General features: G+C 35.9%; 1 protein-coding gene across 1 annotated transcript in view; it reads right to left on the bottom strand.

Moving 5' to 3' along the window:
* Positions 1–23,818, bottom strand: part of MYH15 (myosin heavy chain 15) — a gene marked incomplete at its 5' end in the record, with an annotated part of 95,347 nt that overhangs the window by 63,372 nt on the left and 8,157 nt on the right. The window contains 10 exons of the mRNA XM_083361353.1: positions 158–328; positions 966–1,115; positions 2,182–2,300; positions 11,882–12,020; positions 12,943–13,046; positions 15,016–15,114; positions 15,212–15,275; positions 20,138–20,230; positions 22,574–22,691; positions 23,475–23,502. Of these exons, the coding sequence (XP_083217479.1) occupies positions 158–328; positions 966–1,115; positions 2,182–2,300; positions 11,882–12,020; positions 12,943–13,046; positions 15,016–15,114; positions 15,212–15,275; positions 20,138–20,230; positions 22,574–22,691; positions 23,475–23,502 (1,085 nt within the window). The remainder of the gene's footprint in view (positions 1–157; positions 329–965; positions 1,116–2,181; positions 2,301–11,881; positions 12,021–12,942; positions 13,047–15,015; positions 15,115–15,211; positions 15,276–20,137; positions 20,231–22,573; positions 22,692–23,474; positions 23,503–23,818) is intronic.

Below are 23,818 nucleotides of genomic sequence, written 5' to 3' on the forward strand. Positions count from 1 at the left end.
TGGCCATGCTGTAAACACATTTAAGTACATTTAACTTGCCAACCCAAAGGTTATGCAGGCTTCTTATGACTATTGGGGGGAAAATGACAAATGTATAGCATTAGTTCAACATTTTAAATTAATTTACAGTCAGGGACTTAGATGAATTTATTAGTACCTTTTCAATTAGATCAATGCAAGCCTGTAGATCCAATCCAAAGTCAATGAACTCCCATTCAATGCCCTCCTTTTTGTATTCTTCTTGCTCCAAGACAAACATGTGATGATTGAAAAACTGTTGCAATTTTTCATTTGTGAAATTAATGCAAAGTTGTTCAAAACTATTATACTTCAGGAAGACAAAGAAAGAGAGAGAAAGAACAATTTGTACATCAAACAGAGTAACTAAGACAAAATTTCTGTATGGCTTGTTGATAAAACTTGAATTTCTTTAAATATAAAGAAATGTTTTAGTGTACATTGCAGCTATTTTTTTAAAAAAAAACCAGTCATTGATTTAATTAACAAAACCTGCTAGGCTAATTATTCAGGCATGTTTCACAAAGATATAAAGTCATCATTGTCCCACTGATATTAATTTTACATTAGATCAGTGATCCCAGGAAGCAATCAAGATTTTAATATTAGTTGCATTTCTAGTTTTCCAAGGTGCTAGCCAAGCTTCACCAATCTGATGCTTTCTAGTAACGTTGGCCTTTAGCCATAACACGAAGGTCATTATACTGGATATTATGAGTATTTAAGTCTAAAACCCCTGGAAGGCATGTGGTGAAACAGGTTGATAAAGGTTGCTGAAAACTATTTTAACAAAGAAAACTTCCGACTAGTTATTGCCTAATAAGTGGGTGGACTAGAGGACACTAATAATTATTTTAATAAAATTTTCCAAGCAAAATACTCAATTAAAGTCTGCTAACTTAAATCAACTTGCTCTTTCGTGGACATTTTTGTTTTCAATTACTCACGTCAAAGATCTCAAAACCAGCAATGTCTAATACTCCAATGAAGAACTGCCTTGGTAATCTAGTGTCCAAAGTCTTATTTATGCGAGTAACAAGCCACTTGAACATTCGATCGTATACTGCCTTAGATAAAGCTCCAACGGCATAGGTAACCTAAGCAAACATGAGAAATAATGACTGGGAATATAATGAAGAATGTAATGAAGTTTATCATCTGCTAGAAATATTATTTAAAACTCATAACAGACCCATTCTGACAACTATACAATATTTGCTAGTCTCCCACTTTCTCTACTGCTGATTAAATGGATAAAATGTCAATAATTGAACTGTGTAGCGTGACCAATATATATCAAATATTGGCTTGGTTTACTAGGACTGTGAATGCTTTGAAATGATTCAAGAGTGTGTTATACATCTTTGCTATTCCTTAGAGCAACCTGCATTTTATGAGCCTGAAAAACGATGCTTCTATTTGGATGCATTTAAGAATCACATTCACATTAAATGAGTAAGTGCCTTAAAACAGCTACATATTTTGTTTCAGACTCACTATGAAAGAAGAATGTGTGAAATGCTACAAAGTAATTTTGCTTTCCTGTTCCCAAACTATATATTACTTTGCTGAATTGTAATTTGCATTAAAATGTGCTGCATAGTTTTATTGTTCTTTAGAGCTAGGCAGGCTTGAGTGTTGTACAGTATTCAAGTTCAGAATCATAGGAATTTGCAGGCTTATTTCTACCACAATCTGCTGTGCGGTTATAAGCAGCAGATTTTGTAAGCTTCTACAGAAGGACTCTTAGATGGTGGAACCGAAGTGTCCCTCAAAGATTTATTTTTGTCATTGTGGCTAGGTTTATACTAAGGGACTGTAGTTATGGAGAAAAACATTGTTTTGCCTAGAGTTTTATGATAATTTGACAAATTTCATATGAACTTTGTTGAAACCTGGAACTGTATAATACATCCCGTCCATTTGGCTTGGTCTGGTGATCATTAACCACTATGATGTTCAGGTGTTGACTGGACCTTTCAAAAGTTATAGTCATGGAATGGGAAATACTGGATAATTGCAGTAATAGGAATAAAAATATAAATACAATACATAAATAAATTACAAATATTATTATTTGTAATAATACTTCTGTTTACAGAAGAATCAACTGGATGTGAAAGAGGCATCTTGATAGATTATGTGGTTTTAAGGATTTCTCACCTGTTCTACACTTTGGCCTTTAGTAACATACTCATTTCCAACTTTCACTCTTGGATGCACCAAACCCTTAAGCATATCAGAAGAGTTAACTCCCATTAGATAAGCAGCCTTATCAGCACCTGAAAGAAACAGCATTTCAATCAGTAAAATAGGAGGAGGATGGGTGCTAGATATGTTTGCAGCCTTATTTGCAAAAGTAATAAAGGCAGGATATATATGTGTGTGTGTGTGTGTGTGTGTGTGTATGTCTCTGTGTGTGTGTGTGTAATTTTTTTAGATTGCTAACAAAGAATTAAAGGGAGATTGTTAGCAATCTAAAAAATTTACACAAATATGAGCTGTCACTGTTGTGACTACTGCCTGTCGATGGCCTTCGGTTAGGCTGAAACAGGAAATAAAGATTTGTCCCATGTTTGGGGCCTAGCAAACTTTGCCCTGATACCTCCAATTCTACGTGGGGAAAAAACCGAATGACCAAAGATCTACATGCAAACACCTGCGAAAACCTCAGAAAACACACACACACACACACACACACACACACACACACACACACATATATATATATATACACATATGTGTGTGTTTTCGTAGATTCTCGCGGGTGTCTGTATGTGTAGATCTAGAGTCTCGGGTTTCTTCCCACGTTCCTTTCATCTTCAGAAAGTTGTGGCGACGTTTCGACGAAATCCCATCCGTCATCATCAGGCCGGAGTGTTCCTCCTGCTGCTTCCAGGAGCAATGCGTGGTCTGGCTGTTCCTTTCCTTCCAACTGCCGGTGGGGCTGTGTTCTGACTGGGTGGAGGCGTGGCTGCTTTCTGATTGGGTGGGGGTGTCCTCCGACTGGGTGGAGGCGTGGTTGTCTTCTGATTGAGTGGAGGCGTGGCTGTCTTCTGATTGGGAGACAGCCACGCCTCCACTCAATCAGAAGACAACCACACCTCCACCCAGTCGGAGGACACCCCCACCCAATCAGAAAGCAGCCACGCCTCCACCCAGTCAGAACACAGCCCCACCGGCAGTTGGAAGGAAAGGAACAGCCAGACCACGCATTGCTCCTGGAAGCAGCAGGAGGAACACTCCGGCCTGATGATGATGGATGGGATTTCGTCGAAACGTCGCCACAACTTTCTGAAGATGAAAGGAACGTGGGAAGAAACCCAAGACTCTAGATCTACATATATATATATATATATATATATATGTAGATCTTTGGTCATTCAGGTTTTTTTCCCACGTAAAATTGGAGGTATGAGGGCAACGTTTTGACAAAATCTCATCCGTCATCCTCAGGCTGGTGACTTCAGCTTCATTCTTCTGGGAGAAGCTGAAGTCACCAGCCTGAGGATGACGGATGAGATTTTGTCGAAACGTTGCCCTCATACCTCCAATTTAATGTGGGGAAAAACCCGAATGACCAAAGATCTACATACAAACACCCACGAAAACCTCAGAAAACATAGATAGATAGATAGATAGATAGATAGATAGATAGATAGATAGATAGATAGATAGATTTATCGCCCATCCAGTAATACTTGGAAGTCTAGCTATTGTTATGTGTTGACATTTATTTAGCTCAAGAAAAAAATCTTGGCACTTGGCAGAACACAGACTTGGCAGAACACAGTTCAGACAATGTATAGTCTCAGTCACACAGAAATGATCATGCTGAGGCCAAGAAGACAGTTCTTGCAAAAAAACAATTCGTGCAAAAAAAAAACAACTGATGGCAGAGTAGCTGAAATTCTAGCTGTCTAGAAAAATATTGTAGCTTTATAATTATGGCTACTTTAAAATATGAAGTAGACACTCAAGGTGTATAACAATAAAGCAGGAGAAAATGAAAAATTAATAAGCAGTTTGTATACAGTGGTACAGAAATATATTTATTTTAATTACTGAAATAACGTTTGCAAATGTCAGGTAAATCAAAAGATGAGACATTGGGCTTTCAGTTTGCCACACAGCTGCTATGGACGGCTGGGAGAATTGCTCTCTCTCCCCGTCCAGTTTTGCATTGCTGGGGGGCCCTGAAAAGGGCCAAAAGTCACCCCGAAGATGCGACCAGCAAGGAGGGGTACTCACTTGATTGTGGGAGAGCGGCAACTCTCCCATTAGACCTGGTGATCCCTCCAAACTGGCGGATGAAAGGACCGGCCATTATGGCTCATCCCTAGGCTGTGAACAGCCAAAATCACATTTTCCACCAAGCAACTCTTAAAGCAGCGTGGAAGAGACTGGGTGAGATCTACCTCTTTTACACCCTAATTATTTTCTGTACCTCCTTAAGCTGCTAAGCAGTCTCCCCCCTGAGGTGAGGGAAGGGGGACTTTAGCCCTCCCTCCAGAAAGGGTGGTGACTAAATACCCAGGGGCATTTTAAATGTTGAAAAAGTAACTGAATCCCAATTGGAACTTTATTTCTCAAAGCATGTGGACTGAAAGTTTTTTTTTTTATTTTTTTAATTTTCGTTATCTACTTCTGTTGGAAATCTGGGTTTTTTCTTATATATAAAAAAAGAAAAACTGAAAAGATTGAAATAACTTTGGGACTCAAAGGGAAATAGATAAGGGAAATAGATAAGATACATAACCTTGAGAATTTTGAAACAACAGCTGTGAAAGTCTCTGTGTTCCCTACCTGGAGGAAAAGAATGTTTTCTCTCTTTTGGATTTTCTAAGTGTAAAGTCTTTCGTCTAAAATACCAATATGTAAGAAGACCAGGAACAAAATTTCCTTATAGATGAAGAGCAACAAACTCTCTCTATGCTGAAAATACTAATTCAAACTCTTACCACAACCAATGAAATACTAAGAGGCTATGGGAAGGAACAAGAAGACAGCCCAGATATGAAAGCCCAAACTTTGACTACAACTAAAGAATCATCTATACAAAATACAATAGAAAAAATGAAACATTCAAATACTGTGACAGAAGAATCTACTATTCAAAAAATATTGACATTTGAAAATCCAGAAAAGACATTGACAACTTGGAAAAAGGAAAAGGTTTCTTATACAACTCAGAAGGAATTAGAGCAGACATGTCAAACACAAGGCCCGGGGGCCAGATCCGGCCCGTGAAGTGGTTTCATGCGGCCCGTGAAGCCATCCTGGAAACAGTGAGGGAACGGCCCCCACTGCCTTGGCCCTGGCCCAGAGACCCTCCTTCTGCCAGAGACCCTCAGATCTGTCCCACTCCTGCCCAGGCCCCCATAGACACCCTTGATGTAAACGATGTAGAGCTGGCCATGCCCACCCAGTAGGCCATACGCACTCTAGCCATGCCCACCCAGTAGGCCATGCCCACCCGGCCCCCTGAGGGCAACCGCAATGCTGATGCGGCCCTCAATGAAATTGAGTTTGACACCCCTGAATTAGAGGATCTAGGAAAAGAACAGTTGGAGGAGAAGATAAACAATTCAGAACAACCACGCCGATATGGAAGAATAAAGAGACGACCCACTAGATCTACAAGTCCTCTCAAAAAAATGATGACCGGATGGTTTTGCCAAAATCAATTAATATACATGATATTACAAGGAGATTGGTTCGATGATCCAAAAAATGGAAGATAACTTGGCAAAGGAAAAAAGCCAGAATAAGACTCAAGAAGAATGGAGTTTCAACCATCTTATTGAAATCTAAAACAGAATGTACTTAAATAGATAAGATGTGCATGTTGAACACAAGACATTGTTATGAACTGAGATAAAGAAAAAAATTGGTCATTAAAATTTAGCAGTATAAATACTAATAGCTAATTTGAATACTGATTTGTGCATAAAGTTCATGTAAAGGTGAATAATGGAGATAAGCTAAAAACTTATTGTTGAAAGTAATAAATAGGTATATATGGAACATTAAAAATGAAAATTATTACTTTAAGCAAGAGATAGCAGATACAAAGAGGAAGAGAGAGGAAGTATTAAATACTGAAATAAAAAGAAATTTTGATTACTACTTAAAAAACCCTGAAAACTAGCAAAAAGGAAGGATATCATATTGTATCTTTAATTTCTTGACATAGAGGGTGAGAAGTTAAGTAGATGGGATGTGTATTTTGAATATTAGATTTTGTGAGGAATGGTGATAGATGAATTGGGAGTATATTAAAAATCTTGGGAATGATAAATATCAAATGTTAAATTTAAATGTTAGTGGAAATTAAAAATGAAAAATCTATTAGATTGTATGTTAAAACAACTAGAATATGTGTAAACTAAAAACTATGGATATATGGATATATGTAAGAAAGATATTTTCTATGGATTGATAAGATAAAACTTGTCTTTTAATTTACAAAATAGACAGTATATATGAAGGGAAGAAGAGAGGAAATGTTTTGGTAGCAATCTGAAATCTGTACTAATGATTCTGTATGTAATTGAATTACTACTACTCAGCCACCACGTTGCTTTTCAAATATGTGAATGTAATATTAGAAAATCAATAAAATTTGTAAAAAAAAGAAAAAGAAAAGAAAAGATGAGACACTGAACGAGATATACAGTAATTTAAAAAATTACAAATGTAAACCAAAGTTACATGAACAGAAATAATAATAACAATCATCTAATGCAAAGCAATGTTATAACTGTTTTATTCTTATTCTAATTGAGACATTAGTGGAAATTTGAAGGGAAAAAATTGTTCAGGTTCAAACTTCTGAACTGCATACAACTGAGTTTAAAGTTGCCTACATTTATGTGAACTGACACCCATTTTTCTGATAACGGTTAAACTTTCACTCTGATTTATACTGAACAGAGCCAATGTAGTGGTGGTCTTGTACTGGACATCTTAAGACATAGAGGACTTTGGGACAGTATATATTTCCCCCCTTTTTAGTACAATCTTGATAAATAAATCTGGAAAACTTTTTTTTTAGATTGATTCCATTACAGGCTTTTAATTTTTTATTTTACCTGAAAGGGCACAAATGCAATTGTTTTCTCAGCGAACAATCATGATCTATTAGCCCAATCTACTTTACATATTATTGTTATAAGAAAATTTGAAGAAGAGGGTTTTATGTAGTCCACATGGGATGGAATATGGTAGAGGAATGCAGAAGTAGCCTTATCAAAGATATGCAAGAACTGTAAGAAGAGCTGCTAAAGGAAAGTAAATGAAATTCAATTCTGAAAAAGAAGGCAGCATGGAAAAAATATTCAAAATAGCCAGCCATTATTTTTTTAGGAGCAGAAGATTCAATTGCCATGCCCTACAACAGTGGTGTCAAACTTGCCGCGTCACATAACATGTTGCAACATATCGTGACTTTTTTCCCCTTGCTGGAGCTGATTTAAGCATGGCTTCCACATGTCGCATCCAGCCCGCGGACAGGCAGTTTGACACCCCTGCCCTACAACAATAAAATGTGTTTCTTCAATCTGTGTGGTGATTGCTGGCTTACTTGGCTTGCTTTGGAGAGTTAACACATATTTACATTATTTATTAAATGTATACTATTTACATTTATATTTACTGTATATTTACATTTAGAAAATGCCCAAACAGACACTTTTGTATGTATTTATGAACAGAAATCTAGAAGTCAGTTATGTAATAGCATCTACCCAGCATTTTTTAAATCTTAACAGTCAAACACAACTGGATTTGGTTAGTACTGGCATGGGATACTACCAGGGAACATCAAGGCTGTAGGTGGGACTAAGAAATAATAATAATTAAAATGGCAAATTCAGCTTGCTTGAACATCTTACAACCTACAATATCTTTAACACCATCAAACAACATCTACCTATCCCAAGTCTTTCAGAAGGATTCAATAGAGGATAAAAATGCCAAATCGAATCTAAACTGCAGTCAGCCATAGTAATAATAAGCTTGCAAGCAAGAACTGGTGGAACCACAAAACAAAGTACTAGAAAATTAAGAAGCTAAAATTCTCTGGGACATTAGAATTCAGGCAGACAAGCACCTGTTACATAACACCCCAGACTTTAAAATTGCTAATAAGAAAGACAAAAAAAAAATCTGGATAGAAGACATTGCAATAACTGGAAACAGTAAAAGAGAAGAGAAAGAACTAGAAAAAAAATCACAAAATAAAACAATAAAATATGAGGGCCTGCATATAAAAGAGAATATTGCAAAAGAAAGCAAAGATAGGGTTCAAACAGTTCAAAGGTAGGGTTTGAAGAGTGAGGCATTACAAAACTGGCTGGGGAACTGTCATGGAATGTTGCCAATGCAGACCATGTAACTGCAGCTACAGCACCACAACAACCAGTAGCACTGAAGCTCCAAACATGTGGATTCTTGAAAATCATGGGCCCCAGATTTTGGATACATTCTGTAAGTTAGCTTGTTTGAGGTATCTTGGTTCAAAAATTGTTGCTCTAAGATGCACCATTTTTCCCAGTTAAAGGTCACGACAATGAGAGTTTTAGTTATATATAGACAGATTTCCCTAAAGTCACAAGGAGTCCATTTCAGTTCAAACGCAAGAGAAAAATAAAATGAGAGAAATATTTTTTAAAAGGTGTTGATTCTTAATTAGACACTGACAGCTGCTCTATTTGCACCCCCTCAGTAACTTTTCAAAATTGAATCTAAATAATCACACAGCCCTAATTTAATTACCTGCCTTCTGTTACATTAAAGTTGACAAAGAAGAGGGCATGTTAACAACTACACATGAAACTTTTCAGGACCATATGCATCTTGAAACCTTTCACCATAGTTAATTAATTAGTATGATCTGATCACCTGCATGCATAGATATTCTTTCAGAAAGAATTCAATGTGTATTCTATTGAATACAAGGTGATTTTGCAGGTATTACTCTGAAAGTGTAGAGAATGGGCACATAAGATCATAATTTAGGCAATTGTCTGGAAGACATTATCATGTAAAAAATAGCTACTGATTGGGGGGCAACAGCTGATTCTGAAGCGATTACAGAACAAACTACCTATCCAGTATGAAGAATGTATTGTCTTCAAAGACCCTGTATATTTTACATGTGTAATTATATCTTGTAAATAGTGAATGTAAGCAAAAACAGTATGGTTTGTATCATGTACACTTTGATTAATTTGTAAAATCAGCTTCAATATGTGGCACAAGAGAGTCATTCAAGGGCTTCCTAGCAGATCCACCTTGCCCAGAAGATCCTATTGTATAGTAATATTGGGGTCCTCATTGAAAAATGATGGGTAAGGTAACACAAAAACTACAGACTTCTGGTTTGTCATGCGGCTGCCATGGATGCTAGAAAGATGAATGTCATCTTCCCCGTCCAGTTTTGGATCGCTGGCGGACCCTGTAAAGGGTCAAAAGTCTCCCCGTACAGGAGACCAGCAAGGAGGGGCTTTCACGGGATCATGGGAGAGCAGTAGCTCTCCCGTTGGTGCAGGCAATTCTCTCCAAACTGGTGGATGAAAGACCGGTCATAGGATTATGGCCCATCACTAGGCTGTGGGCAGCTGAAGTCACACTTAATCTGGCAACCTTAAAGCAGCGTGGAAGACTGGGTGAGAATTACTCTCTTAATTCCTGATTTATTTTTGTACCTACATAAGCTGCTAAAGTATTTTTCCCCTTGTGAGAGGGAAGGGGGATTTTAACCCTCCTTCTAGAAACAGCGGCAATCGACTATTCAGGGGAACTTTTTAAAATGTTGAGAAAATAAAAAGAAAAAAAATCGATTACTCATTGGAATTTTATCCTATCTTTTAAAATTTGCGGATTAAAAGACTTTCTATTTACTATTTCCTATTCACTATTTTTGGCTGAAGATCTGGACTTTTCTTTTTAAAATAGAAGTAAAATTGAAAAGATTAAAGCAGCTCAGGGGCGACATCTTGTGGCTAATTTGAGACTTCAACTTGTTATTATTTAAAGAGACTTGGCTGACAGCCCAGAAAGTAGATAAGACACATATAACTTTGATATCAGCTGTGGGAAAGCTCAGCTGCATCCTTCACTGAGTGGATTTCCTGATTGTAAAGTCTGTATTAACATATCACTATGGAAGAAGATCAGGAACAAACTCTCTATATGCTGAAAAAAATACTGCAGACCCTTATTACAGTTGGGGGATGAATTAAGAAATTTCAGAATAAAACAAGAAGATAAGCTGGAGATGCAAACTCAAACTATGACTATAACCAAAGAACTATCTATACAGAATCAACAGAAAAAGTGGAACAACTAAATACTATGACAGATGAATTAACTACTCAACAAATACAGACAATGGAAAATCCAGAAAAGAAACTGACAATATGGAAAAAGGAAAAAAAATCTATAAAAACCAGAAAGATCTTGAGGAGCCAAAAGAATAGATGGAAGAAAAAATAAATAGCCTAGGACAACCACGATGAGAGGGAAAAACAAAGAAACCATCTGCCAGATCCACTAAAATTCTTTAAAAAATGGTGACTGAATGTTGTTTCCAATGCCAAATAATGGGCACAACAATACAAGAAGAAGTGCTTGACGATTCAAAAGCACGGACATGGAAAATGACATGGCAGAGAAAGAAAGCTAAAATAAGACTGAAAAAGAATGGAGGATTGACATAAGTACAGAATTAAAATAGAATACATTCTAATAGTTGAGATGTATATTTAGAATATAAGACTTGGTTATGAATTGAGATAAAGAAAACTTTGGTTATTTAAAACTTAGAAGTATAAGTACTAATAGCTAAATCTGAATACTGATTGATGTGTAAAGGTTGAGGAAAAAAGAGGAAGTATTAAAAGCTGAACTAAAAGAACTGTTGGTTATTAAACATAAGGTATTTGAAAACTATTAAAAAAGAAGATTATATTATTTTACTAATTTCTCAATGTAAACGGTCAGAAAGGATACAGATAAGATATGTATTCTGAATATTAGATTTTGTGAGGAACGATGATAAAGGAATTGGGGCCATTTAAAAGCGTGGAAATGATAAATATTAAACGTTAAATTTAATCATTAATTGAAATCAGAATTTGGAAAGATTTATTAGGTCATTGTCTACAAGATGGAATGTCTAAACAACTGAGATATATAAAAAATAAAAGCTATTTGATAAATGTTAGAAAACTTCTTTTTATTTGATTGATAGACTAAGATTTGTATCAAGTTAAATATAGACAGTATACATTAAGGGGAAAAGAGAGGGAATATCTATGGTAAGAATTTGAGTTTGTACTAATGATATCTGCACGTAATTGAATTATTGTAACTCAGCCACCACATTGTTTTTCAAATATGTGAATGTAACATTAGAAAATCAATAAAAATTTATATATAAAAAAACACTCACAAAAACTACAGTACTTATTACTTTTTACTCTAACTAAGGAATGATAGGAATCATAGAATCTTTTGAATTGGGAATGGTGGGGAGTTAAGTGTGGGAATTTTAACCTCTCCATTCTATTAAGTGCTGAGCAAATAGTGAGAAAATTATTTCGGTCTCTTTTTATGCAACTAATGCTTTTCAGTCTTTGAAAGCTATACAGGTTTTCTTTCCCTGGCATACTACATCAATCCACTCCCATAAACCATATGCTCAGATTGTGCCCCACTGCAGCATACTGATCTATAGATGAGATTTCCACAAAGAAGTTTGATTTCTATGTGGGAATAATATTAGGGGCAAAAACAATGCTAATATTACAAAACAAGAAAAGGAACACAGTTGGTAAACAAAAAAGAAAATGCTTACTCTCCGTGCCATCAGCTTCTGCCTGCTCTTCCCTGGGTCTTTGTTTAAATTTCATGTCTCCAAAGTGCATAATTGCACCAGTGAGTTTGTAGGCACCATATTTTTCATCAGCAACAAAACCCAAAATATCCATGGCTTGCTGTTAAAAAATTTAAAAAGAAAGAAAAAGATACTTTGTTATTTGCCTCCTCAGCTACATGCTGCTCTGTTTTTTCCAGAGTTGCCTTACAGCAGTGCTGGTGTTACTGTGCTTCTTCTAGTATTGAAAACTCAAGCTCAAACTGTTGGAAAAGCCTTATTCATGTTCTATTTCCCGATGCTGATGGAATAATTAGCCACATTAACAGCACATTATGAGACTTGGGAAATGTATTTAAAAGAAGCGTGTCATTTAACAAACTGTTTTGGAAAATACAATTACCGTAGGTAAATCCTAGGGGGAGCAGAGTGCTCAAATTGGGAAACAGACTCCCTGGATATATTTTAGATATATTTATTCAAAGATGTTATTACTGTTGATAACTTAAGTAGCTTTAAAATGAGGTTGGAATAAATGTAAGTAGGACAGGCTTATCAAAGGCTGTCTTGTAGTTTCAGTATTAACTTCACACTGCAGCATGCCTCCAAATACCCATTTCAAGGAAATAACAGGAAACTGCTATGTTGCCATGTCTGGTTTGCAAACACACTGGTTGGCTTTGGTTAAGCACCATGAGAATGAAAATTCTGAACTTTGAAGGGTGTTGACCTGATCTAGCAGAGCTGCATTCTTACCTCAATTTATGAAAGTCAATAGATAGTGTGGGTTTATTGGTACAGTCCTGTTCTAAAATAATATACAGGAAGGCTAAGGGTGACTCACTCTTAAGACCATTCTGCATACTGAAAACTATCCTCTTTTGATGTACTGATCCTGGATTCATTGCATATTTATGCTCAGCAATTCTGTTGAGTGAGACAATTTATATGGATTGGTTTGAACTGACTCAAGTAAGGAAATTGCTGTTGTTCTCACTGAACAGCTTATGCCCTTTTGTACTTTAATAAAAAACAAATCTTACATCAGTTGCCATCAGCTCTTCCCCATCATCTAAATTATCCACAGTAACAACACCTTGTGAACAGATGTGGTAGTCATATGGATTTGTTGACACCAATAACATATCTGCAAATGAGGAAAAGACAAAACAGTTTATTCTCTCAAGAGCTGAGCTCCTGTTAAGTCAAAATACAGTACATCACAAGTGCAATTCATACATCAAAGTTGCTAGGAAATTAGATCTACACAAATGTGTGCAGTTTCTATTTTTAAATTATATCACTATGCAACCCTGCATATATCTACACAGAAATAAGTTTCACCAATTCAGTGAGATTTATTCCATGTAAGAACAGAACAATGCAGTTCAACAATATTAGTGCCAAACAATATATATTGTTGAAAAATATATAAACCCACACTTAATCTCTATAAAATGGCTTATTCCACTTCTTTGCTTATATTAACCTAGTTCCTATACAGAACTTTCATTGACATTCCTAGCCCTTCAGAAAGAAATCAGCCTAACATAATAGTGATAGAGATAACATGAACACATTTTGAGAAGCAATAAAAAGATCTTGAATTCCAAAACCATTCTGAAACTATACACTATCTTTATTTTATTTTTTATTTTATTTGCCTGGATAATCAAGTCTCTCTGAATAGTTCCATCTAATGACACATTCTTATACTTATGCAATTAACTCCACATGATCAATAGACTCATATCCTACACCCTGCTTAGCTTTTCAGTCAAATTGCATAGGCAGATGTGCTTGCTGATCCTTCTTCTGCTACAAATAATAAAGGGCAAAGACATTTACACAGCTTCTCATATTTCAAAAGTCCAATAAAATTGTGTTTAGTTGATTCTAATATCATGGGGAGAAGCAATGTAATTTCAAATGTCCAAATCAGGGCAAGAAACATATCACCCTCCCCCCCCAAATAATTAATAATAAAATAATAAAATAATGATATAATAATAATAATAATAATAATAATAATAATAATAATAATGACAAAAGGATTATTTCAAAATTTTATTAAGATATCAGAAAATGTGGTCAACAACTAGAAACTCCTACAAAATTATTACTTCTAGTAAATTTTCTACCATTCTACATATACAGCAGTGCAGACTGTGAATAATTGATTGTAACAGCAAAACTGTTGTGTGGACCGCAGTTTATCCATGGAACAATCATGGCCAGCAAGTATAGCATAAGAATAAATTAACCATGAAAGGTACATTTTCACTGTGGAATATTTCCATCCAAATCCTGTTAGCTGAAAATCACTTTGAAACAGTTCCTCTAATCTACCTTAATTAGGCCACAGTAAAGGCTAACTGGTTAAGGACTTAGCAGATGGTCCACTCAGCTTGGATGACAAGAACAAAAATGAGATTATTACTGCTTTTGCCAAGCAGAAATTCAGGACATGTATAAAGGGAAGCTTTGCCCATACAGTATTACATGAAGCATCCATATAAATGCACAATCCCTATGCATAAATAGGGTGTAAAGCTACATGATAAACAGGACCAGCTACTGAAATTCAAAAATGGTCACGTGTAATAACAGATGTAGTCATATAAAAATATAGATGTAAGTAAAAAATGGATGGAAAGGAGCATCCTCTTTAAAATTATGTGAAGTATTATCAGTATCATAGCTCAGCTTTCTGTTTATCCAGAATTATATCCCGAATCCCAATACAAGATATCAACTGAGGTACATAAGTTAGAATCCATATAGACCGTACTGTCTACCTTGACCAACAGTGGAATTCTAGCATTTCGCTGCTATATATGTATATATATGTATATGCAATCTTCTACCTTAAACACAAATTATTCATAGAAACTTCATTCTTTTTTTCTATACACATGGAGCATTATCTAACACAAGTTCCATAGGTGCTATTTTAAAGTGCTGGATAAGGAAAGAGTCTGCAGACTAAGAATCCTTTAAAATCAATAACTAATTTAATTTTTAGCATTATTTCAATTGATCATTGATTACTCTTTATTTTAAAGATAGAAAATTATCATCTTAACTACTTAAAGTTTTCCAGATTGCCTACTTACCTTGTAGTTCTGCTTTCTTTCCTGACAAGATTTGATAGAAGATATGATAGTCTCTTTCACCTGGTTGTTGAAAAATAACTCGGGATTTCTCTAAAAGATCTAGTGAAGAGAGAGTGAAGAATTAAACTGAAAAATAGGTTGAAAGTTGTATGTGAAATATAAAGCCTATAGTTATAACAAGCAGTATGCTACTTACAGATTTCAATATCAGCAGATGATAGCTTGCCTGTAGTCCCAAAATGGATCCTGATAAATTTACCCTATTGTACAAAATTTAAAAAGATGTGAAAATGACAATATATAGAGCCAATATAGTCTACTTTATTACTATAGGCTTCCTTTGATAACTGCATTGTTTGGATGTTATGATAAATCTATGGCTGATTCACATTATAACATGGTTTATTTAAATCATTGCTTATTGCGTAAATGTAATGGTTTATTTAGAGTAAGCAACAAGATGCAATTTATATTCAATAGTATCTTTCTACTTTATTTGTAATATTAATATTAATATTAATATTGTTTGTATTCATTTTATATGAGCTAGAGAGAGATAGAATTTATAGTTTATTGTTGATAACATAGGGGTGTTTATGTTTGTTTTTTGTTTTTATGCCCTGTATTTAGCTCTGGGAAGTCGGGGGGGGGGAGGAGGGAGTGGGGGAGAGGGATAGGGAGGGTTGGATAGGGGTGGGGGAATTAAAGTCAAAATGTATTGTAAAACTTTTTAAATAAAATAGTATCTTGGTTTACACATACTGTTAAGTTTCATTAATCTAGTTTAATGGTGAAAGATTCAGATAAATGAAACAAATTGTTTCCCCAATACATAATTTTAAAAAACTTGACTCCTTGGAAGGATGAATTTTCTTTAAAGGAAGTCATGGTGGTGATGGCTAGAAAAGAGTTTACCATGCATGTTCCCAAGCTTTACTCAGAGATCTTGGTAAACTCACCTCCACTACCTCTGATACATCACAATCAAGAATTCTGACTTTGACACAGAAACACACAGCTTTTAAATCTGCAGATGTTATTTCCAATGCCAAATTGCTTGAAGACCACCTTAAAAGTAGTGGTCTGAATAGGCAATTGCTTATGAGTAATAAGATTACCAAAATCAGCTCTAATCAGCACTATTTATCCTAGTGTAGAAATAGGACTTTCCATTATATAAGTCCTTCTCTGAAATCAACTGCTTTGAATGTTGTATGGTTGTACAGATGCTTGTTGTGATTATCTGAATTATTTTATCACTGCCAGGACTATAAATGTATTACTAGTAGATTTCTGTAAAATGGTCTAGCATTGTTGTGACAAGACATTTGTTTGATGATTCTTTTCAGAGAGCTACTTTTGATCACCTTGAGTTGCGAATTGTGAAACCCGATTATAAAATCAAATTGCCAATAATTATGGAAAAAAGCAAGAACTTCATACTGTACTTATATTAACCTAAAATTAGTATTCTTATTAATTGCATTTTAGCATTTGCTGATCATGATGACTATAATCTCTAATATCAGAAGCAATATGGTACTGAATATCCCCTGCTGAGAAACATCAGCAGGATGCTCAATATTACCTTATCCTGTTATATTTTCCCACAGTCATTTAATATGATTGAGCAGGGCTCCCTATTTGACTTTAGATAAAATATATGCATTTTTCTCTGGCAGTCACTGTAAAATAGTCTGAATCATATCCGTGATTATTTTAATTTTTGCTGAGATTTTGCTGACATTTTGTGAAACACACACACAAACACACACAATGTTCCAGTGATTGTGGAACCTCCTTCCTTGCAACATCAACAGAAAATAGCCAAAATATCATTCCATGTCCTGAACTATCATTAGATATTGAAAAACGTAACATACAAAAAAAGAAAGGTACATTGCTGCAGGAATTAGCTAGATTAGTGATTGTTTTAAAAAAAAATCCAGAAAAATACAGCAGCTAGGATATATTTGACATATTGTCAAGAGAACTAAGTAAGCATAGAGGTTACTGGGAGAAGCTCAACTCTAGAAAAAAAATTCATTTTTTTCCAAAACAAAACTGTGACAACAATCAAGTCTATAGCCATTCCCCAAAGTGCTGTGAAGCACTGGTTTGGAACTATTCTAAGTCAAAACACTTTCTAAAACATGTTGACAGATGACTAATCTACCACTGGTATACAATGGAGTCTGCTTGTTTAGGACTGCTTAAGAAAAGGTGATGTTCAGATATCTGTGCAAGATATCTAACTCCTCATCCTGGAAAGACACACATTTTGTGCAAGTATATACAGATACTAAAAATGCATTATCAGTTTACAACAGCATAGATAGTTTTCAGATTGTCTGGAACATCAGTTGTTTTTTTAAATGTGTGAATTTGGAGTCTACTGTGGTTTCTGCAGCTTTGCAGCCATAATTATAACAAATAATTCCTTTGGTTTTATTGTGACCAGCTTGTTTTTGTTGCCTCCCTTAGAGAATATTACACAGGACTAATATGTTTCACATATACAAAACTGTGCTGTACTTGTTTTATCAGTAAAAAAAACCCGTATTCGTTTATTTATTTATAAACTTTAGATGGTCCTTCTGCTTTTTCAACCCAGAATACTGTATGAATATTGCACTGAACATATGCTGGGCAGCAAGTTGTATCGCACTGCTACTGCTAATTGATCTAGAACAATTACCTGCATACCTATTTTTCACACACTGTACATCTATCTAATTTAGTATGGCAACCAGACATGGACTACAAAGATTCAAAGGACGATAAAGCTTTTGCAATCCAAATCTGATGGCCTTATCTTTTCTTGTGTTATAATAGCACCAAAATTCATATTACTCACTATAAACAGGAAGATACTTGCAAAGCATGCAGGAGTCCCTTCTCGTTTCCAGTGAATAATAATGATTTTAGTGGAAAATAATCCAAAGGGTGAAAAATGAGAACCATTTAATAAACATTGAAACTAATTAAAGCTTTGGACCATTAGTTGATATAAGAAGTGTATTCTTTGGAGAATGAACAATGTTAGAGGAACGCAGTGAAATATAGATAGTATCCCTCTCTATCTATACATTCATTAAACTATCTTGTATTCTTCAGTTTAGTCAAGGATAACCAATTCTAAAATTGTTGTCCAAACACAAATGGAAGGTATCAGTTTGAAGAAGTTTCCTTTGGACTACCTTCACACTTCCTAGATAAGTACAAAACGTAAGCATGTAAGCAGTTTGTGTATATTTAGGAGTTTTACACTTGGATGCTTGACAGCTGATTCATATTTATGATGGTCACAGTGTCCCAGGGTCATGTGATCCCCTTTTGCAACCTTCTGACAAGCAAAGTCAATGGGGAAACCAGATTCACTCAAGAACTGTGTTACTAATTTAACAACTGCAGTGATTCACTTTACAAATGCGGCAAGAAGAGTCATAAAATGGGACAAAACTGATTTAACAAACTTCTCATAACATAAAATTTGGGCTCAACTGTGGTTGTAGGTTGAGGATTATCTGTACACCCTCTTACCACACTTTTAATGGGAAACTTGTGCTTGTTTCTCTGACATTAATCTGTGCACTGTTTTATCCCCTTCTCTCCTTCTGGTTAACTCAAAGAATCTTCTCCTCTTCTCTGTTTCTCTTTCTCTGTCCCCTTCTCTTTCCCAGTCATCCATTTTTTCTCTCCCTTTCCCTTTCTATCCTCTCCTCTCTTCCCTCCTCCTCCTTTTCTCTTTGGTGTAACTGCAGCTGACTCCTTTCCCCAAGGCTGTGTGTTTCTCCATCTCTCTTACTCCATCCCCTTCTCTTTCCCAGTCATTTGTTTTTTTTCATCCATATCTCCCCAAAACCTCCTTTTATATCCTCTCCTCTCCCCCCTCCTCCTTTTCTCTTTGGTGTAGCTGCAGCTGACTCCTTTCCCCAAGGCTGTGTGTTCCTCTGTATCTTACTCTGTCCCCTTCTCTTTCCACATTATGTTTTTTCTCTCCCTTTCCCTCCAAAACCTCCTTTGATATCCTCTCCTCTCCCCCCCCTCTTTTTTCCCCTTTGATGTAGCTGCAGCTGACTACTTTCCCCAAGGCTGTGAGCTGCTTACGGAAGCACCAATCAGCTGGAGCCCCACACAGATCCTGAGTGCTCAGCAGAGCCCCAGCAACATCGCAGCTCCAGCTAACTCTCCCAAGGGCCTGTGCGGTGTTGCCACTGCTTCAGCTCATCCCCCCCACTACACTTTTGCACTTTTTTTTTACAGTGCTTTTGAACCCGTCATACACATACGGCCTGCCAGGTGCCAAAGTACCATCAGTGGTATGTATGCCACAGGTTGAAAAGCACTGCTCTAAGCCAATGACACCATTGGCAGTAGTAAGATGAAAGACAGAGCACAGAAATAGAAAAATATTGACAAAGAAAATGATTCCCTATGTGGGAAACAGAAACTTTTAATACTGTATCCTGATTTAGGATAATTATCACTGGCTGGATTTGAGTGGTGCAGTGATCTAGAGGTGAAGACGCTCACCTCACACTCAAGAGGTTGCGAGTTCAATCCTAGATAGTGACAGATATTTCTCTATAAGGTCGCAAAGAGAAAATATCTGCTGCAAACTCTATATAGGTGTCAGGGAGGGCATCCGGCCAGTAAATGCCCAGTTCTATTCAGTTGCTTCAACTCCACCCTGATAAAAGGTATTACAGAGTCATAAAAAGAAAAGAAAAAAATCACTCGCTGGATTTGATGGGGCTGGAAAATGTCTTGTATAAAATTATTGACCTGAATTCCCTCTGAGCCACTTCTCAATGCATCTTTTTCTGCCATTTTTATTTTATTTTTATTCAGGAAACCTGAATAAATCAACTGTTTGCTTAGGCTTTAGCTTGCCAAGTTGTTGCTAAAATCCCAAGATGGTACAATTTCTATGCCAAAATGTTCCAATAAGTAACAGTAGAACAGCTGTTGACATTACTTGTAAAAAACCATCCAATAACTTAATGAAAGAATGCAGTACTATTAGAAAACAGATTTTAATGTAATTCAATTTCTGCTACTATTTTATGAGCATAATAATGCAAGATGGTAAGGTTCCAGAGCTAGAAATCCTACTTACAAAACGTGAAGAGTTGTCATTTCTCAGAGTTTTGGCATTCCCAAAAGCTTCCAGAGCTGGATTGGCTTGGATGATTTGATCTTCCAGGGTTCCCTTACAATGAAAAAATTTAGAATGTAAACTTTAGAATGTAAACATATACCATATACCCAATTTCTGGCTTCACCTAGATATACCAGAAAAAAGCAACACTATGCAAAGAATATGCTGGCAAAAAACTTCAGATATTCCGACAGAACAATTAAATCAGGGTTATGGGCCATTCAAATGCTTTTATTCTGGAAGCTCAAGGAAATTGACATAGAAGATCTTTCTCCCATTTCATATCCATAACCTGTTTGGGTGGAAAGAAAATGACTGGCCCAAAGTCAGCCAGTGAATTTTATGATGGAGAAGTTGAATCTCTGGATTTGGTCAGATGGCCTAGATTACATTAGCTTAGCCTTACAAAACAATTTCATCTTTCCCTGCAACCAAGATTTTCTATTTATTTATTTTATTATTTTATTATTTATTTATTTGATTTATTTTGATTTATTAAATTTATTTACTTAATTTGTTTTTTTATTTATTAAATTTATTTATTTACTTAATTTGTTTTTTTTATTTATCAAATTTATTTGCAGCCCATCTCGTTTCAGATGACTCTGGGTGACATAGAGCATAACATTGCCTTAGGTTAAACATTACAAAAATATTAAAATATTATAGTATAAAATGACAAGCAGACGAAATAAAATCATTAACACAAGATGGAGGAAGAGGGAGCCAGATACACAAATGGGCGAGGGGTTGGATGTGGGATTAGCTTTTAATTGGTCAACCATCTCCAGTGTGAAGTTCCCCCATTAGTACCCTGAGCCATCTGGCAGAACCAGGTTTTAAGGCTCTTACGAAAAGCCAGGAGGCTGAGAGCCAATCTCACCTCAGGAGGCAAGACATTCCAAAGGGCAGGAGCCACAATGGAGAATTTTCTTCTCCTGGATCCCACCAGCCAAATTCCTTGACTGATGGGAACTGCAGGATGCCCTCTCTGCCAGTGCAGGTGTGGGGGGCAGTCCCACTGAGCTAAGGTGGTTCTTCAAATAAACCATTTGGCAATTGGCAAATATGAAAGGGTTGTGAATCATGTGTTCGTCTTATAGTTACTGCAATTATTATTCAATAAATGGATAATACTTACATTTTGAAGCACTAACATTATAGCACACATGACTTATAAATTTCAGAAAATGCTTAGATTAACTTTTGGTAATATAGATGACTATCTGCATAGTCACTAAGTGGTCACTAAGAGCTGACAACAGTTTGATGGCACATTATCAAATATAGATAACTTACCCCAGTCTTGGTAGCCGGCTGCTGTTTAAAACAAAACATAAAAACAAAATTGAAGAAAAGGCAAGAACATATATTCATCTATCAGTCCTTCCCAGTTGTGATTTTGCTAGGTATTTCTTTTACAATTCACTTTAATATGTGACACAACATAATTTTAATTCTAAGATTCTTGTTTTTAATCAAAAAATAGTGTCTAGGTATAGACTTAGTTTCTGCAGCATGGATTGATTTTTCTTTCAAAACTACCAGTCCTAACTAGATCACCTAGAATCAGACCAGTGTTTCAGTTACTTGCTTAACATATGCTGGTTAAACCTGTTCATTTCTTGTCCCGCCTGAAGGAGCTGCTTTATGCCCTGTATAATTCATGGCAAAGCATATCTATTCCAATAGGACAATAGCAAAACATAGGTAAAGGTAAAGGTTCCCCCGCACATGCGTGCTAGTCGTTTCCGACTCTAGGGGCCGGTGCTCATCTCCGTTTCAAAGCCGAAGAGCCAGCGTTTGTCCGAGGACGTCTCCGTGGTCATGTGGCCGGTATGACTAGACGCCAAAGGCGCACGGAACGCTGTTACCTTCCCACCGTAGTGGTCCCTATTTTCCTACTTCCGTTTTTACGTGCTTTCAAACTGCTAGGTGGGCAGAAGCTGGGACGAGTAACAGGCGCTCACTCTGCTACGCGGCACTCGGGATTCGACCCGCCAAACTGCCGACCTTCTGATCGACAAGCTCAGCGTCCTAACCCACTGAGCCACCGCGTCCCTCCTAGCAAAACATATACATTGTAAATAACCAAAACAGCAGTGTTTTTCCTCTAGGTCAGAGGCATTTTATACTCAAATTTAGCTAGCTTTTATAATCATTCCTCTTTAGTCTGATGATTTGCAAAATTATCATTTTCAACATTATTTGGGAGAAGTAGATAGCGAATATTTAATATACCTATAAGCTATACCTGAAGCCCAGGTATAACTATTGTAACAATGGTGCAAACTTACTGAAAAAAACATTTGTGGTCTTTTTTCACTTGGAATTCTTTTAAAGCATTATAGGTAATTATCATGCTATTTGTGACTGTGTAGTCATTGTTTATACAAAGTAAATGTCATTTGTATTTACACTTTTTTTTCCAGGTTCACCAATTGCTGCAACGGTGGCAAAATACTGAATGACACGTTTTGTGTTCACAGTTTTACCAGCACCAGATTCTCCACTATAAACAAAAGAAATACATTTTAATTTACAAGAAAATACAACTTAAAATTTAATCTTTTTGTAATGAGACTGAGCTATATTTCCCTTTAAAAAGTGTTCTTTCAATGAATGTTTACAGAAAAATGGGGCTGGCTACCAGAACATAGTTACAATAATCCAGATGACCTCTATGTGGCAGAAAAGAGACACTGAAAACTCTGCTGCCATCTGTTGGTTATTCCTATAGCTGCAGTCCAGACATAGAACATTAGAGAAAAGAGGAAAGTTCATCCAATAAGGAGGAGAAGACTTTCCATAGGTAATGGTAATGATGCTGTATGAAAGCTCATCACCAATGTGCCACTGAATTAATGTTGTTCATGAGCAGTATCAGGTAAAGGCTGTTGATGTGATGCTTTTAATTGGGTCCTGCAGCAAATAAGGTACTGGAAAAAAAGAAAATTGATCTTAATTCAGCAGAATTTTTAATATATTCTAAAAGTACTTCTCAAACAAGATCCAAGTTCATGTAACTAACATACTAGGAATACTAGGAATACTAGGACAGTCTGTTTGAAATGTGCCAGATTTATGACTTAAGGTAATCTCAATAAAAAGCTTTCATACAAACCAAGGTTTCTTTTAGAATATAAGGACAGAATTAACTGTATGCCAAAATGGAAAAATTTAGCAACCAAGAACAAAATGAGGTTTCTCTAGATTTGCATGTTCTGCTAAAAATTCTAGAAACTATTACAAGAAATAATTTTTGAATATAAAGCATCTGAGAAGAGTCACTTACGTAATCAGCATTGATTGGTTTTCTCGATCTATGTGGAAGAGAAAAAAAAATTCAACAGCATTTTCCTCTCATAGATTATTTGTAGGAAATATTTCCATTATTTTTAAAATACATATTTTTGGGGACTTTGTCAAAAAACTAATAAAGAATTTACTACAGAGAATCCTACAGGAAAATGTATCATCCTGATCATCAATAAAAATGGGTGGTCATATAAATGAAATGAAATAATGAAGTGATGTGATGTGATGTGATGTGAAGTGAAGTGAAGTAAAATGAAATGGAAGGAAGGAAGGAAGGAAGGAAGGAAGGAAGGAAGGAAGGAAGGAAGGAGCAAACAAACA

This window comes from Vipera ursinii (assembly GCF_947247035.1).
Source record: "Vipera ursinii genome assembly, chromosome: 4".
Lineage (NCBI taxonomy): Eukaryota > Metazoa > Chordata > Lepidosauria > Squamata > Viperidae > Vipera > Vipera ursinii.